The following is an 18,870-nucleotide window of genomic DNA, read 5'->3' on the forward strand; positions in this document are numbered from 1 at the left end:
TTCTCTCATCATCCAAGAGCATCTGGTTGTCACGGTGGTGGCACAGGTCTACTCAGTGGAGCTTCTCTTTTCTCCCTCTCTCACTTGTCCTTTTCCTCATTTGAATTCCATGCAGTCACTGTCACTTGTCCACTCAAACTTAACATTATTGTCATCTACACCCCCCAGGTGTCCTTAGAGTTCCTCAATGAGCTTGACACTTTGATAAGCTAATTTCCTGACGATCGCTCACCTCTCTTTGTACTTGGCGACTTCAACCTCCTGACATCTGCCTTCGATTCATTTCTTTCCAACTCTCTTTCCTCCTTGCCTCCACTGGCTTCCAGTTGAAGCTCGCATCCACTACAAGACCATGGCACTTGTCTATGGAGCAGCAAGAGGAACTGCCCCTCCATACCTTCAGGCTATGCTCAAACCCTACACCCCAACCCGAGCACTGTGTTTTGCCACCTCTGGTATGTTGGCCGTCCATCCTCTATGGGTCAGCCCCCTCTAAGTCCAGCCCAAGCTGTTCTCTGTCCATACACCACAATGGTGGAACCAACTTTCCCCTGAAGCTAAGACAGCAGAGTCTCTGCCCATCTTCTGAAAACATCTGAAACCCTACCTCTTCAAAGAGTATCTCAAATAATTCCCACATTCCCACAGTACAGGCCGCACCTCCCGAAATCATTCACACTACAATTAACTATCTGTTCTTACAGAACCTCCTTCGCGTGTCAAAAGAAAAAGGAAGCATTCACTTCAGTCCTGTTTCTTCGATGTTTGACCTATAAATTGTCTCACTTCTACAGTCTTTCTCCAGCACCTCCTCTTCTAGGCGGAAGGTGTTACGACTGCTGAGGGGCTGTGGGTGTCTCTCTCTCTCCTGCCCTGGATTGTCTGGTAGACATCAGAATCCACAAGAGGATACCTCTGCCTGGGGACATCACAACTGTGACAAATGGGAGGGAGCGGTGAATAATAATGCAATTATGATACTCGTTATACACTATATACAGAGGAGTTACCTTTAGGTAATGAAAATGCATACAGTAATTGGAAGCGTCACCTCTCCCTGCGTGGGACACTTTAAAGAGTATCCACATGGGGGCAGCAAATGACTTTAATCACAATCTGTTGGCTACGATCATCGATTTACTGTCCTGAATCAGTCACCTCATTGTTGTTGGGGATATGATCAGTCTTCCTGTCCACAGGAATCATGGAAAATATGTTAGGCACGGAAATCAAGGTAACTTTCTGTACTGGCGCTGTGATGCAATATTTTAGTTTTCTGTAGTTCTCATTACTCCTTTGACTGGCAGCAATCTAGAGACATTAAATCATTAAAAAAATATACTTGAATGCTTTTTAAACTGCCTATAGCTGCTTCAATCTGTATAGAGTATAGTCATACAATTCATATTAGAAATGCAGCACATAACAAAAATCTGTTCAATAAATCTCTTTACAGTAAAAGAACCAACCAGGTTATGACAGACTAACTCCTGAAGAAAAGGCACCCTTCTGGTCAGTCCAAAGACTGTTTCAGGTCTGTCATGAAGGGACCGAGAGAAACAAAGTGAACAGAACCCAGTCATCTGTTTACAATATGCTAATGAAGTGAATATATAACTCTTTCTCAGCATACCTGTCTATGAGGAATGTGAGCTGAGGTCTGAATTTCTGGCTGTTTTTCTGAGCCGGCACATGCAGCATCCCTGCAGGACTCTCCATTTATCTCCACTATGATATCACCCACTCACAAGTTAGCCAGCTCAGCTTCACTTAACCCATTCACCTGTAGATATAGAGACGGTGTGAGAAAATGCACTGACATTTTAGTAAATGTAGAATGTTGTATCTGTTCATTTGTGTTGTGTGTGTGTGTGTGGCAGGACAGTCTCTGTTTGCAGCTACCTTGGTGAGAGGCGGAGGCACCATGGAGGTCCAGTCAGGGTTACCATCATGTCATCAGGGTAAGAGGTCGAGGAAACAGAGCAAGCTGAGTAAATCTGACAAGTGAGTGTAATATAACGCACATATAGCAAAGAGCGTGGTTAAGGCAGTTGAGCGTCTATGCACTTGTGAGATATGGAGCCTCCACCCAAGAACAGCCTCCACCCAAAAGATTGTATCTCTGTCAGTAAGTCGACTTACTGGTATACACTTAAACAATAAGGCACGAGGAGGTGTGGTTAATTAATGGCCAATATACCATGGCGGTGGGCTTTTCTTATACACAATGCAATGCAGAGTGCCTGGATACAGCCCTTAGCTGTGGTATATTGGCCATACACCACAACCCCCAGAGGTTGCTATTATAAACTGGTTCAACGTAATTAGAGCAGTAAAAAAATGTTTGACATACCCATGGTATATGGTCTGATATACCACGGCTGTCAGCCAACCAGGACTCAGAGCTTGAACCATCCAGTTTATAATAGAGTAACATATAACAGAGTTAAAGCCTAATGTCTGTGGAATTGAACCCACCGATGACATTACTTTTACAATGTCTGCCTAATAAACTATTGTTAATATTGAACTGCCTCCCTCCCGTTCCACATGAATTACAAATGCTTATGCTTCTTGTTTATAGCCAAATACTCAAAGACAAAACTCATGTAGCCTAAACAACATTAGATATGTCATAGCCTAGAATAGCCCATCATTATTTATTTGATAAATATGAATAGATGGTGCATTAAATCCAACAAAATATTAATCTCACCTGCCTTGTCATTTAGTGCCCAGACAGTAAAGCTTGGAGACAGCGAAAGACGATTAGAGAACCACGACCTGTATCCAGATCCAAGCCCTGAGACTGCCCACAAGGGCTGCTTCACCCGGCCCTTGTGAGTCTCGAACAAACTTTCTGTCGGCCAAAGTATTGTAAGTGGATAAAATGAATAAACCCAGCAAAAATGGAAAAGTCCACTCACTGTCAACTGCGTTTATTTTCAGCAAACTTAACGTGTAAATATTTGTATGAACATAACAAGATTCAACAACTGAGACAAACTGAACAAGTTCCACAGACATGTGACTAACAGAAATGGAATAATGTGTCACTGAACAAAGGGGGGGTCAAAATAAAAAGTAACAGTCAGTATCTGGTGTGACCACCAGCTGCATTAAGTACTGCAGTGCATCTCCTCCTCATGGACTGCACCAGATGTGCCAGTTCTTGCTGTGAGATGTTACCCCACTTTTCCACCAAAGCACCTACAAGTTCCTGGACACTTCTGGGTGGAATGGCCCTAGCCCTCCATCCAACAGGTCCCAGGCGTACTCAATGGGATTGAGATCCAGGTTCTTCACTGGCCATGGCAGAACACTGGCAATCTCAACGCTCCCTCATGTGGTACCCTTCCTGCAGGCTCATCCTGACATGACCTACTGCATGTTGCACACCGAAGTTGCACAAGATCTCTGCTGTAGCCTGGTATAGAAACTGTGTTTGTAGTACCAGAAATATTGATATGCTTTCATTTTGAGAATAAACTATTTTTTTCTTCAGTTGGCTACATAGTTGTCTGACTGTAATTTCCCTAGGCCTATTTATTTAAAGTTATCAAATAAAAGAGAAACGGTCTTCATTTTGGGTGCATTTATTTACATTTGGATTTGGATTCATTGACAAATAAAACATCTACAGTGAGACGTTCTTCATCAAGTATTCATGCCTACATGTAGTATACATGCCTACATTATAACATAAGTCACAGTGAAAAATAGACAGTTGATATAAAAAAGAACATAAGGGAAATGTTTGCAATATTATGAACTAATATAATGCTGATTAGATTATCTTTGCTTTTCTCCCTCCTTTCCCCATCGGTTGGTCAACTTTTTATCCCCCTGTCCTCGTCGCTGTATCTGATTGACTGGCGACACAGCGGGCAGTTTCCAAACTCGGCCGTGACCCGCAGGGCGCAGCGAAGGCACAGGCAGCGGTGGGCGCAGGGAAGGACCACAGAAGCTCTAGCAGATAGACAGACCACGCAATCGCCAGCGATGTCCCGATCTACAGTGCAGAATAAATAGAAAGCAAGTAACTTTACGGTCACCAACAAAAGAGGCTGCCAAGAAAACTATATTGTAAATAGACCACAGTTCCTTTAGGTCAACAGAAATCCATATCCAAACATTGAAATAAAACTGTACAACTGCACAAGTGGCGACCCATCATTCAGGGTAGGTGGGGCACCTATTTAGCTAAAACAATGTTTTTTTGTTTTTGCATGTTATTTTGACGTTAATACCTGACACATCCGTTTGCAAACAATAAAAATAAAGATTATTAAGTTAATGAAGCGGCACACAAACATGGTCTATTTTTTGCTTTCTTAAGGCAGCTCCAATTTGCAGGTGTTTCAGCCTAGCTCAGTGCTTTATATGTTGGTGAGGCAGCCAGCGGAAAATATGTAATGGTAATGTTCTCTTGTTGCGCCGTGATTGGTTCAGTGTTCTGTCACTCATGGTGACACTACATCACCTCCAAATCTATGGGGAGAGCTCGAAAATTCAAGCCTCTTAGGTGCTGCAATAGGCTGCATTCAAACACTTAAAAGACACACCCTATCCCCTCAGCCCTCAAATTAAGTGGACTCTTCTGATGACGTATCATGATGTCTGATGAGTATACACTTGCAGGGCAAGGGGCGAGGGAGGAAGGAATGATTTTTAAAATGGACCACCTTGCATGGAAATTCGTCACTCGTTCATCGTGCGATGATTGTGCTTTCAGCCACTGTAGCCTGTGGGTGCTTAATATGCGCTACAGTCAATTATGATTGCATGTTTACTTATATTAACTATATCATTATTAATATACGCCTACTGTATGATAGCAAATTAATTAGCTAACTAACGTTAGCCTGCCTAGCTGGAACTTCTGAAGGAAAATGTTTTATTTCTACAATTTCCAAAAGCTAACCAAACAAAAACATCATTACTTTTACGAGATGTGTTTGTGCCGTCATGTGCGTTAGTAGCACAATTTCTAACCTTTTTACATTTGTTTTTATTACACTTGTATGTTGACTTATCCATATTAACGTTGAGGTTTTAAGTTTTGGCTGACTTTTCATAGCGGATGTACAATCATTGCGAATTGAATTATGGGACATTTCAGGCCCCAACGTGAACATAATTGTACAGTCGCAAACTCGATCAAAAATGAGGGCTGAGGGGCTTACTTTGCGAACTTCCCTTGTTTGGCTAATAGTTTGGACCGACGTCCAAGATGGTGACGGGGATTCCCCCAAGGGCAAAAGGTGAGGGTAAGTGGACAAGGGCGTGTCTTTTATGAGTTTGAAATGCAGCCATAGAGTTACATTAGAAGTGCCCATCCAAGAAGGATCAAGGTCATTGGCCAAGGTAAAATTACGTCAAATCCCGTTATATCTACCGTAGCTTTGAATGGACTGATCATGCCAACATCATATTTTCAAAATCTTAGCTAGCAGTCATCATGAATCAAGTCGATAATCTACTGGAAAATCCTTTTCAATCTTTGATTGAAGAAAAATTATGAAGAAAAATCAGATAAAAACATATCGGTGCTCATCGGCCATTCGACATAAACATTACACAACAAGTTGGAAATTCAACAATGAGTGGTTTGGGAGGAATCTGTGGCTAACGGCAAGAATTGCAAAGCAATCACTAGCCTGCTGTTCAGTGGAGTGGATATGTGGTCCAAGTCTGGGTTTAAGGGTCTCTTTTCCAATTTTAAAATGATAAACATTCAACATTGGCCATGCTGTCAATCCATTATGACTTCTGCTGCATTCAAAACAACTGGAAACTCGGAAATCTCAGACTTTAGTGAGTTCAAGACAACTGGGAACTCTGGAAAAAAATTAGCTCAGACCGGGAAAATAACGGTCATTCAACTCGGAATTTTATATTGAGAACTCTGACCTCTTTCTAGAGCTCCAACCTGAAGATCACACGTCATGACCTTGATTTTTAACCCCAGAGTTCCCAGTTGTCTTGAAAGCACCATAAATCCAGAGAATGCTAGACTTTGATGACAAAATCTGCCCACAAAGGATTGTTGCGCCACCTTCCTGTTCAAGTGAGCACAGCACAACAACGTGAGTTCAACAATGGCTTGTATGCTGCTGCTTAAATTATGTAATATGCCAGTCAGATGTGTATACTGTAGCTAAGAAAGTAATACTAAGTGTATGGTGTGTAGTAAGCTGTTGGTAGCCCATGTGCCTCACCCTAATAATTTGGTCCCTTTTCCCCTCATAACTTAGCCTACTGTTCTGACTTGGTGGTGCACATGTAGCCTATAGCCTGTTTTAGAGAAATGTAATCATTGATATTGTAAGAGCTTTCATTGTCTGCTTATATGCACCCTTTATTTATCCTACAGTTCTGACTTGGTGTACAGGGAGAACACTGTAAGAACGACCCATGTTCTAAATTTTGTCACTGTACATTACAAAAGTGCTGAACAAAATAGTTATATTAAATCCATCCTAGCTCAATCATTAATATCTTAATCAAAATTACGGATTGCCTCTTATCTGCTCATCGTCCCCTTATGCCAAAGTTTGTACATCTCAATTGTCAGTAGAAACCACATTTGTTTTAGCAAGTCAGCCATATCAGCTATGTTTTTTTTTAAAGGCTGTAAATGACGCCGAATGAACTGTTTCGCTGCCAGACAAGGCTCCACTGATAGGCAGCTGTAGCAGTGGAAAGGAGTTGGGACAGCTTTATGTAGACCCTAACAGTGTGTGGGCACCATTTGTCACCGTTATAGTGCAATGAATCTATTGTTTAGGCTTGTATAGTGGCTTTGCCGGCAGGCATCTACATATTTTATTTTTTATTTTGAGTTTGCCCCACCAAGATATAAATTGCATTCGGTATTGAGACCCCTTGACTTTTCCCACATTTTGTTACGTTACAACCTTATTCTAAAATTGATTAATGTGTTTCCTCATCAATCTACACTCCATAATGACAAATCGAAAAAACTGGTCTTAATTTTTTAAATAATTTATACAAAATAAAAAACGTACCTTATTTTCTTAAATATTCAGACCCTTTTCTATGAGACTTGAAATTGAGCTTAGGTGCATCCTGTTTTCATTGATAATCCTTTTTTTCTACAATTTGACTGGAGTCCACCTTTGGTAAATTCAATTGATTGGACATGATTTGGAAAGGCACACACCTGTCTATATATGGTCCCACAGTTGAAATTGCATGTAAGAGCAAAAACCAAGCCATGACGTCGAAGAAATTGTCCCTAGAACTTTGAAACAGGATTGTGTCGAGGCACAGGTCTGGGGAAGGGTAACAAAAACTGTCTGCAGCATTTAAGTCCTCAAGAACACAGTGGCCTCTATCATTCTTAAATGGAAGAAGTTTGGAACCACCAAGACTCTTCCTAGAGCTGACTCCACCAAGACTCTTCCTAAGAGCTGGCACGCCGGCCAAACTGAGCAATCGGGAGTGAAGGGCCTTGGTCAGGCAGGTGACCAAGAACCCGATGGTTACTCTGACAGAGCTCCAGATGGAAGCCACTCCTAAAAGGCACATGACAGCCCGCTTGGAGTTGGCCAAAAGACACCTAAAAAGTGTCAAGGAAACAAGATCCCCTGGTCTGATGAAACCAAGATTGAACTCTTTGGCCTGAATGCCAAGTGTCACATCTTGAGGAAACCTGGCTCCATCCTTACGGTGAAGCATGGTGGTGGCAGCATCATGCTGTGGAGATGTTTTTAAGCGGCAGGGACGAGGAGACTATTCAGGATCAAGGGAAAGATGAACGGAGCAAGGTACAGAGAGATCCTTGACGAAAACCTTTTCCGGAGGGCTCAGGACCTCAGACTTGGGCGAAGGTTCACCTTCCAACAGAACAACGACCTTAAGCACACAGCCAAGACAATGCAAGAGTGGCTTCCGGACAAGTCTCTGAATGTCCTAGAGTGGTCCAGGCAGAGCCTTGAACCCAATAAAACATCTCTAGAGAGACCTGAATATAGCTGTGCAGTGACACTCCCCATCGAACCTGACAGAGCATGAGAGGATCTGCAGAGAAGAATGGGAGAAATTCCCCAAATACAGGTGTGCCAAGCTTGTAGCGTCATACCCAAGAAGACTCTAGGCTGTAATTCACTGCCAAAGGTGCTTCAACAAAGTACTGAGTAAAGGGTCTGAATACTTATGTAAAATGTGATTTCAGTTATGATTTTTAATACATTTGCAAAAAAATCAAAAAATCTGTTTTTGCTTTGTCATTACGGGGTATTGTGTGTAAATAGATGAGGGAAAAACTATTTAATACATTTTAGAATAAGGCTGTCACATAACAAAATGTGTAAAAACTCAAGGGGTCTGAATACTTTTCGAATGCACTGTATATGCTAAAATCGTCACTGCAACTGTATCAACTTTGTAAATATCTACACTCGCCAACCTGAATGCCCTAGCCTTTGGGGGGCCCTAAGTGAGATTTGTTTGGGAAGCCCCCTCTTGGAGGTGGATAGAAAAATGTACATTTTAAAATGAATTTCCTGCAATTCTACACATTTTTCAATGGGGAGAAGAGAAAATGTTGCAGTTTTAAAGCAAGCTTTCTACAATTCTACACATGTTGCCATTGGGTGGAGAAAAGCTTAGCAATTTGATAACAAATATAATTTTGCCATGGGGCAGAGAGAACAAGTATGCAGTTTTATAGCTAATTTCCTGCAATTCTAGACATTTTGTCAAGACTTAGGCCATATTAATGATATCTGAGTGCGAGTGACTAACAAAATCAATGGGGGAGTTCAGGGCCATTGGGCACATGGTACTCGGCCATGGTTACTACAAACTTAGATAGCTGGCTAGACTAACTTACCAATCTAAAAACTGTTAGCTGACATGGCTAATTGAGTGACTGTCAATGACTGACATAAGAAAAAGACTACTGATGCACAACCAAATTTCGAAATTGCACCTTGTGTATTCTGCAATTCTAATTCTCAACAATAAGTTGAGTCACCAACTGAGTTCCTAAATATATATATTTATATATATTTATTTATTAATTAATTAATGTATTTATTTTGGTCACCCCCTACTGGCTAAGACAGTTTATGTCGCTTATGCCTGGAGCCGGCACTGTCTGGCTTTAATAATGCAGTTAGTTACACACCTATAGAGTGGTCTATCTGTGTGGTAGGGATAGGGTCAGCAGAGAGCCTGTAGTCCTGAGGGGTGCGACAGGGATGATCCTCGTTCACACACATGCAGCTGTCCCTATGAGACACAGAGGGAGGAGGAGGGACAGGACAGGACCTCCGGATCCGCAACTTCAATAAGTCTTTCTTTTCTGATCCTGAAAAAGGAAGGAAGAACATAAAGCACTGATCAGTCGGAGTTAATGTGATACTATCTATAAAATAAAAGATTGTACAAGCTACTTTATCAACCAAGAAATTCACCATGTGCCTCACCCAATAGGAGCACAGCTCTGGTCTGTCCGTAGACATCTATCATGGCCCACAGGGGGCGTGTCACATCCACCCCCTTCAGTAGCTTGTACCTCAAACCATTTGGCCCCTCGTAAACCAGCATTCCTCGAGGGGTCACCCAGAAGCGGAGCTCTGCCCCTGGCATGATGAGGCTGGAGGGCACGATGGATGCCCAGTACCCGTAGGTGGTGGTGAGGTCAGGGATAGCCATAGCAGGAGGGAAGAGGGGCCCAGAGGAGGAGGGGGGTATGATGGTGAAGCCCAGCCGCAGAGCTCCATGCCAGTGTTGGTCACAACATTCCACCCGCAGATGTATCTTCTCCTGGACCCTGATTGGACGACTGCTGAAAGTCAGACCATTCTGGAAGGTCTCTCTGTCCCTCTCCACACGTCTACCTCCCAGACTCAGACACACATCGGTTCCCAAGGCCCCTTTGTGGAAGGACAGGGGCCCCAGACAGTGACGCCCACATATATTGGGTGGATACATCTCTAAAGGGGAGGGAGGAAAATTGTTAGCAAAACATTATGAAACACAATTAAACAATCAGCTGACAATATTTACCAGGCAAGTCTACCTTCCTTTAAAACCTAAAGCTAACACACATTTGAAACTTTCTCGCAGATGGCTGACAAGTCAAAACATGTGGGAAGATGAAGTTTATGGATTTAATCTGCTTAGTACCTTAAAAATGTTTCATGTGTTGTACAGAATATTCATGAACTTTATTATTATATCATGGTGTTGACTACACTTAAGCAGAAATGTCCGTTCGTTTATGGTTTCATTATTTGCTAAATATGGGGAAATCTTTCAATATGAACATCAAATCAAAGTTATTTGTCACGTGCGCCGAATACATACTTACAGTGAAAGGCTTACTTACAGCCTCCAACCAACAGTGCAATTTTTAAGTAAAAAAAAAACGATATTACAGTTGAAGTCAGAAGTTTACATACACTTAGGTTCGAGTCAATAAAACACATTTTTCAACCACTCCACAAATTTCTTGTTAACAAACTATAGTTTTGGCAAGTCGGTTATGACTTCTACTTTGTGCATGACACAAGTCAATTTTTCCACTAATTGTTTACAGACAGATTATTTCACTTCAAACTCACTGTATCACAATTCCAGTGGGTCAGAAATTTACCTACACTAAGTTGACTGTGCCTTTAAACAGCTTGGAAAATTCCAGAAAATGATGTCATGGCGTTAGAAGGTTCTGATAGGCTAATTGGCATAATTTGAGTCAATTGGAGGAGTACCTGTAGAAATATTTCAAGGCCTACCGTCAAACTCAGTGCCTCTGCTTGACATCATGGGAAAATCAAAAGAAATCAGCCAAGACCTCAGAAAAAAAATTGTAGACCTCCACAAGTCTGGTTCATCATTGGGAGCAATTTCCATATGCCTGAAGGTACCATGTTCATCTGTACAAACAATAGTACACAAGTATAAACACCATGGGACCACGCAGCCGTCATACCGCTCAGGAAGGAGACGCGTTCTGTCTCCTAGAGATAAATGTATTTTGGATTGAAAAGTGCAAATCAATCCCAGAATATCATTAAATGACCTTGTGAAGATGCTGGAGGAAACAGGTACAAAAGTATCTATATCCACAGTAAAACGAGTCCTATATCGACATAACCTGAAAGGCCGCTCAGCAAGGAAGAAGCCACTGCTCCAAAACCGCCATAAAAAAAGCCAGACTACGGTTTGCAATTTCACATGGGGACAAATATCGTACTTTTTGGAGAAATGTCCTCTGGTCTGATGAAACAAAAAAAAACTGTTTGGCCATAATGACCATCGTTATGTTTGGAGGAAAAAGGGGGACGCTTGCAAGCTGAAGAACACCATCCCAACCGTGAAGCACGGGGGTGGTAGCATCATGTTGTGGATGTGCTTTGCTGCAGGAGGGACTGGTGCACTTCACAAAATAGATGGCATCATGAGGTAGGAAAATGATGTGGATATATTGAAGCAACATCTCAAGACATCAGTTAAAGCTTGGTCGCAAATGGGTCTTCCAAATGGACAATGACCCCAAGCATACTTCCAAAGTTGTGGCAAAATGGCTTAAGGACAACAAACTCAAGATATTGGAGTGGCCATCACAAAGTCCTGACCTCAATCCTATAGAAAATGTGTGGGTAGAACTGAAAATGCGTGTGCGAGCAAGGAGGTCTACACACCTGACTCAGTTACACCAGCTCTGTCAGGAGGAATGGGACAAAATTCACCAAACCAAATTTAAAGGCAATGCTACCAAATACTAATTGAGTGTATGTAAACTTCTGACCCACTGGGAATGTGATGAAAGAAATCAAATCTGAAATAAATCATTATCTCTGCTATTTTCTGACATTTCACAATCTACAAATAACGTTGAGATCCTAAATGACCTAAAACAGGGAATTTGTACTATGATTAAATGCCAGGAATCGTGAAAAATTGAGTTTAAATGTATTTGGCTAAGGTGTATGTAAACTTCCGAAATAAAAACTAAAAAACACAGTGAAAAATAACAGTAGAGAGGCTATATACAGTAGCGAGGCTAAATACAGTAGCGAGGCTACATACAGACACCGGTTAGTCGAGCTAATTGAGGTAGTATGTACATGTAGGTATAGAGTAGCAGCAGTGTAAAAGAGGGGTTGGGGGGGCACACAATGCAAATAGTCCGGGTAGCCATTTGATTACCTGTTCAGGTGTCTTATGGCTTGCGGGTAAAAAATGTCCTTTTGGTCCTAGACTTGGCACTCCGTACCCCTTGCCATGCGGTAGTAGAGAGAACAGTTTATGACTGCACATTAGCCCCAGTGATGTCCTGGGCCGTACGCACTACCCTCATGTTATGGATCTTTCAGTTTCATTATATGTCAATATGTCTCGTGCTAAACCCTTCTATTTTTTCCATAGTCCAAAAGTCATATGAATGAGTACATTATTAACATTATTATAAGCAAGACATTTCTCTGAAACATCCTCCTTGTACCTAGCTTTACATGATTAACAAGATCACGTGGGAAGCACGTTTTCTATACTGAAACTGATGTTAAACTCTATACATAGCATATTATGACTCCACAAACATTCCACTGTATGTGATTGTATGGTTTCATTTCTCAGCGGCTTTCATTAAATCATTTGTTAGATACTTGCTAATAATTGGTCCCTAATTATTAAATTAGCAAATTTAAAAATAGATGTTCATTTCATTACTTGCACCATCTACACACAAACAACAATGGAAATCTTTCCAGTTATTAACCTAATCTCACAGGTTACCATTTAATATTAAAGTTGCCATTTTTTTGTTAGTTTTTACCTGGTTATTTCAAGACCTTTGAAATAGTTTGAATGATTCACCGCAGTTGTTTTGATGCTTTGTTCACATCCTGGTTGTGAAGTATGCATTTATCAAATCTGTACAATGGATTGTTTTTAATTGTTGTATATATTTATTTAGAAACCCCCAGCTGTTTACTCAATTACGGGAAATAGTCTACATTCTCCTCTCGGTCAAGGTCCCTTTTTATGGGTTAGAATAAATAGACTCGGGTCTCCCGAGTAGAGATTATGGGTTCGAGTCCAAGCTCTGTCGCAGCCGACCGGGAGACCCATGGGGCGGCGCACAATTGGCCCAGCGTCGTCTGGGTTAGGGGAGGGTTGGACCAGCAGGAATGTCCCAACGCGCACTAGTGACTTCTGTAGCGGGCAGGGCGCAGTGTACGCTGACATGGTCGCCAGGTGTACAGTGCCTTGCGAAAGTATTCGGCCCCCTTGAACTTTGAGACCTTTTGCCACATTTCAGGCTTCAAACATAAAGATATAAAACTGTATTTTTTTGTGAAGAATGAAGTGGAACGACATTTATTGGATATTTCAAACTTTTTTAACAAATCAAAAACGGAAAAATTGGGCGTGCAAAATTATTCAGCCCCTTTACTTTCAGTGCAGCAAACTCTCTCCAGAAGTTCAGTGAGGATCTCTGAATGATCCAATGTTGACCTAAATGACTAATGATGATAAATACAATCCACCTGTGTGTAATCAAGTCTCCGTATAAATGCACCTGCACTGTGATAGTCTCAGAGGTCCGTTAAAAGCGCAGAGAGCATCATGAAGAACAAGGAACACACCAGGCAGGTCCGAGATACTGTTGTGAAGAAGTTTAAAGCCGGATTTGGATACAAAAAGATTTCCCAAGCTTTAAACATCCCAAGGAGCACTGTGCAAGCGATAATATTGAAATGGAAGGAGTATCAGACCACTGCAAATCTACCAAGACCTGGCCGTCCCTCTAAACTTTCAGCTCATACAAGGAGAAGACTGATCAGAGATGCAGCCAAGAGGCCCATGATCACTCTGGATGAACTGCAGAGATCTACAGCTGAGGTGGGAGACTCTGTCCATAGGACAACAATCAGTCGTATATTGCACAAATCTGGCCTTTATGGAAGAGTGGCAAGAAGAAAGCCATTTCTTAAAGATATCCATAAAAAGTGTAGTTTAAAGTTTGCCACAAGCCACCTGGGAGACACACCAAATATGTGGAAGAAGGTGCTCTGGTCAGATGAAACCAAAATTGAACTTTTTGGCAACAATGCAAAACGTTATGTTTGGCGTAAAAGCAACACAGCTGAACACACCATTCCCACTGTCAAACATGGTGGTGGCAGCATCATGGTTTGGGCCTGCTTTTCTTCAGCAGGGACAGGGAAGATGGTTAAAATTGATGGGAAGATGGATGGAGCCAAATACAGGACCATTCTGGAAGAAAACCTGATGGAGTCTGGAAAAGACCTGTGACTGGGACGGAGATTTGTCTTCCAACAAGACAATGATCCAAAACATAAAGCAAAATCTACAATGGAATGGTTCAATAATAAACATATCCAGGTGTTAGAATGGCCAAGTCAAAGTCCAGACCTGAATCCAATCGAGAATCTGTGGAAAGAACTGAAAACTGCTGTTCACAAATGCTCTCCATCCAACCTCACTGAGCTCGAGCTGTTTTGCAAGGAGGAATGGGAAAAAATTTCAGTCTCTCGATGTGCAAAACTGATAGAGACATACCCCAAGCGACTTACAGCTGTAATCGCAGCAAAAGGTGGCGCTACAAATTATTAACTTAAGGGGGCTGAATAATTTTGCACGCCCAATTTTTCAGTTTTTGATTTGTTAAAAAAGTTTGAAATATCCAATAAATGTCGTTCCACTTCATGATTGTGTCCCACTTGTTGTTGATTCTTCACAAAAAAATACAGTTTTATATCTTTATGTTTGAAGCCTGAAATGTGGCAAAAGGTCGCAAAGTTCAAGGGGGCCGAATACATTCGCAAGGCACTGTATGGTGTTTCCTCCGACACATTGGTGCGGCTGGTTTCCAGTACGGCTTGATTGGGTTTCGGAGGACGCATGGCTCTCGACCTTCGCCTCTCCCATGTCCATTACAGGAGTTGCAGCGATGAGACAAGACTGTAACTACCAATTGGATACCACGAAATTGGGGAGAAAAAGGGTTAAAAATACAATAATAATAAATAAATAACTCATTCAGAAATTATACTTAACTATACTTATGTATATTTTTCACTTTTACTTGAGTCATTTTCTATTAAGGTATATTTACTTTTACTCAAGTATGAGATTTGGGTACTTTTTCCACCACTGATAAAAACACAACGCTACAGAGCGCCAGTATCAGATAATCAGTTTAACTCTCTAGAAAGCATGCATATCAATTAACTACATACTTTTTGTGCAAAATGTTGCTAAATAGTATTTTAAATTTTGAATGTCTAATTATATCTACATTTCTAATTAATTTAATTTATGTACACGTATTATATCTGTCTAGACAGATATTGATGAATACATCGGAATGTGAATAATATTCATATTGTATTCTTACCAGTGCTCATACCAATCTCCATCCTCTTCAGGTTTGCCAGTCTTGAAGTTGGCTTCTTCCCGTGGAGTCTTCACACTGGACTGATACAGTAGCAAGGCAGCAGTGATGTTGGCTCTTCTTAGCGTGGCGTGTATAGTTTTGTTTTGAGACAGCACAACCTCTTCAGTTAAAGGTTGGGGGAGTGGCATAAAAACACAGCCTCCCCTACCCACTCTTCCACATATCACGTTGTCTTTGCTTAGCAAAATGACTTGGCAATATTTATACTTTAACTGTTTTATTTCATGTCTGCAATAAAGTAGAGGTGATGCCGGATCTGACAATTAATCTTGATGGTTGTACAGTCGTCTCAAATAAAACTGAAAGGACTGTGGCTTTACTCTGGACCCTGATCTCTCTTTTGACAAACACGACAAACATTTCAATTACAGCTTTTTTTCCATCTAAATAACATTGCAAAAATCAGAAACTTTGTCCAAAAATTATGCAGATAAATCCATCCATGCTTTGTCACTTCTAGGTTAGACTACTGCAATGCTCTACTTTCCGTCTACCTGGATAAAGCACTATATAAACTTCAGGTAGTGCTAAACACGGTTACTAGAATCTTGACTAGAACCAAAAAAATTATTCATATTACTCCAGTGTTAGCCTCTCTACACTGGCTTCTTGTTAAGGCTAGGGTTGATTTCAAGGTTTTACTGCTAACCTACAAAGCATTATATGGGCTTGCTCCTACCTCTCTCCCCAGTTTGGTCCTGCCATACATACAGTTGAAGTCAGAAGTTTACATACACCTTAGCCAAATACATTAAAACTCAGTTCTTCACAATTCCTGACATTTAATCCTAGTAAAAATTCCCTGCCTTAGGTTAGCTAGGATCACCACTTTATTTTAAGAATGTGAAATGTCAGAATAATAGTAGAGAGAACTATTTATTTCAGCTTTTATTTCTTTCATCACATTCCCAGTGGGTCAAAAGTTTGCATACAATCAATTAGTATTTGGTAGCATTGCCTTTAAATTGTTTAACTTGGGTCAAATGGTTTGGGTGGCCTTCCACAAGCTTCCCACAATAAGTTGGGTCAATTTTGTCCCATTCCTCCTGACAGAGCTGGTGTAACTGAGTCAGGTTTGTAGGCCTCCTTGCTCGCACACGCATTTTCAGTTCTGCCCACACATTTTCTATAGGCTTCAGGTCAGTGCTTTGTGATGGCCACTCCAATACCCTGACTTTGTTGTCTTTAAGCCATTTTGCCACAACTTTGGAAGTATGCTTGGGGTCATTGTCGATTTGGAAGACCCATTTGCGAACAAGCTTTAATTTCCTGACTGATGTCTTGAGATGTTGCTTCAATATAGCCACATCATTTTCCTACCTCATGATGCCATCTATTTTGTGAAGTGCACCACTCCCTCCTGCAGCAAAGCACCCCCACAACATGATGCTGCCACCCCCGTGCTTCACGGTTGGGATGGTGTTCTTCAGCTTGCAAGCCTCCCCCTTTTTCCTCCAAACATAACAATGGTCATTATGGTCAAACAGTTCTATTTTTGTTTTATCAGACCAGAGAACATTTCTCCAAAAAGTACAACCTTTGTCCCCATGTGCAGTTGCAAACCGTAGTGGCTTTTCTACAGCAGTTTAGGAGCAGTGACTTCTTCCTCGCTGAGCGGTCTTTCAGGTTACGTCGATATAGGACTCGTTTTACTCTGGATATAGATACTTTTGTACCTGTTTCCTCCAGCATCTTCACAAGGTCCTGTTGTTCTGGGATTGATTTGCACTTTTCGCACCAAAGTCCTTTCCTGAGCGGTATGACGGCGGCTGCGTGGTCCCATGGTGTTTAAATTTGCGTACTATTGTTTGTATTGATGAACGTGGTACCTTAAGGCATTTGGAAATTGCTCCCAATGATGAACCAGACTTGTGGAGGTCTCCATTTTTTTCTGATGTATTGGCTGATTTCTTTTGATTGTCCCATGATGTCAAGCATAGAGGCACTGAGTTTGAAGGTAGTCCTTGAAATACATCCACATGTACACCTCCAATTGAAGAAAATTATGTCAATTATCCTATCAGAAACTTCTAAAGCCATGACATCATTTTCAGGAATTTTCCAAACTGTTTAAAGGCACAGTCAACTTAGTATATGTAAACTTCTGACCCACTGGAATTGTGATTATTTCACTTATAATTCAAGAATGAATTGTGTCATGCACAAAGTAGATGTCCTAACCGACTTGCCAAAACTATAGTTTGTTAACTAGAAATTTGAGGAGGAGTTGACTCCAACCTACAGTGGGGAGAACAAGTATTTGACACACTGCCGATTTTGCAGGTTTTCCTACTTACAAAGCATACAGAGGTCTATAATTTTTTATCATAGGTACACTTCAACTGTGAGAGACGGAATATAAAACAAAAATCCTGAAAATCATATTGTATGATTTTTAAGAAATTAATTTGCATTTTATTGCATGACATAAGTATTTGATACATCAGAAAAGCAGAACTTAATATTTGGTACAGAAACCTTTGTTTGCAATTACAGAGATCATACGTTTCCTGTAGTTCTTGACCAGGTTTGCACACACTGCAGCAGGGATTTTGGCCCACTCCTCTATACAGACCTTCTCCAGATCCTTCAGGTTTCGGGGCTGTCGCTGGGGAATACGGACTTTCAGCTCCCTCCAAAGATTTTCTACTGGGTTCAGGTCTGGAGACTGGCTAGGCCACTCCAGGACCTTGAAATGCTTGTTACGGAGCCACTCCTTAGTTGCCCTGGCTGTGTGTTTTGGGTTGTTGTCATGCTGGAAGACCCAGCCACGACCCATCTTCACTGCTCTTACTGAGGGAAGGAGGTTGTTGGCCAAGATCTCGCGATACATGGCCCCATCCATCCTCCCCTCAATACGGTGCAGTCGTTATGTCCCCTTTGCAGAAAAGCATCCCCAAAGAATGATGTTTCCACCTCCATGCTTCACGTTTGGGATGGTGTTCTTGGGGTTGTACTCATCCTTCTTCTTTCTCCAAACACGGCGAGTGGAGTTTAGACCAAAAAGCTCTATTTTTGTCTCATCAGACCACACGACCTTCTCCCATTCCCCCTCTGGATCATCCAGATAGTCATTGGAAAACTTCAGACGGGCCTAGACATGCGCTGGTTTGAGCGGGGGGACCTTGCGTGCGCTGCAGCATTTTAATCCATGATGGCGTAGTGTGTTACTAATGGTTGTCTTTGAGACTGTGGTCCTAGCTCTATTCAGGTCATTGACCAGGTCCTGCCATGTAGTTCTGGGCTGATCCCTCACCTTCCTCATGATCATTGATGCCCCACGAGGTGAGATCTTGCATGGAGCCCCAGACCGAAGGTGATTGACCGTCATCTTGAACTTCTTCCATTTTCTAATATTTGCGCCAACAATTGTTGCCTTCTCACCAAGCTGCTTGTCTATTGTCCTG

General features: G+C 41.6%; 1 protein-coding gene across 3 annotated transcripts; it reads right to left on the reverse strand.

Annotated features, from left to right (window-relative positions):
• Positions 1 to 3,336: 3,336 nt before the first annotated feature.
• On the reverse strand, positions 3,337 to 15,591 carry LOC110523717 (E3 ubiquitin-protein ligase NEURL3-like). 3 transcript variants are annotated; one of them, XR_002473482.2, is made up of 5 exons: positions 15,404 to 15,591; positions 9,459 to 9,968; positions 9,158 to 9,340; positions 3,627 to 4,012; positions 3,337 to 3,381 (listed from the first exon to the last, which is right to left on the reverse strand). XR_002473482.2 is itself a non-coding variant. In XM_021602656.2 (4 exons), the coding sequence occupies exons 1-4, from the start codon at positions 15,423 to 15,425 to the stop codon at positions 3,831 to 3,833; spliced, it is 897 nt and encodes a 298-aa protein (XP_021458331.1). In that variant the 5' UTR covers positions 15,426 to 15,591; the 3' UTR covers positions 3,400 to 3,830. The 3 variants fall into 3 exon arrangements, 2 of the variants coding, with proteins under 2 accessions (XP_021458331.1, XP_036833289.1); XM_021602656.2 differs by lacking the exon at positions 3,337 to 3,381 and having other exon boundaries at positions 3,400 to 4,012; XM_036977394.1 differs by lacking the exons at positions 3,337 to 3,381; positions 15,404 to 15,591 and adding an exon at positions 12,187 to 12,630 and having other exon boundaries at positions 3,400 to 4,012.
• Positions 15,592 to 18,870: the final 3,279 nt, after the last annotated feature.

The sequence above is a fragment of the Oncorhynchus mykiss genome, chromosome 5, assembly GCF_013265735.2.
Source record: "Oncorhynchus mykiss isolate Arlee chromosome 5, USDA_OmykA_1.1, whole genome shotgun sequence".
Taxonomy (NCBI): domain Eukaryota; kingdom Metazoa; phylum Chordata; class Actinopteri; order Salmoniformes; family Salmonidae; genus Oncorhynchus; species Oncorhynchus mykiss.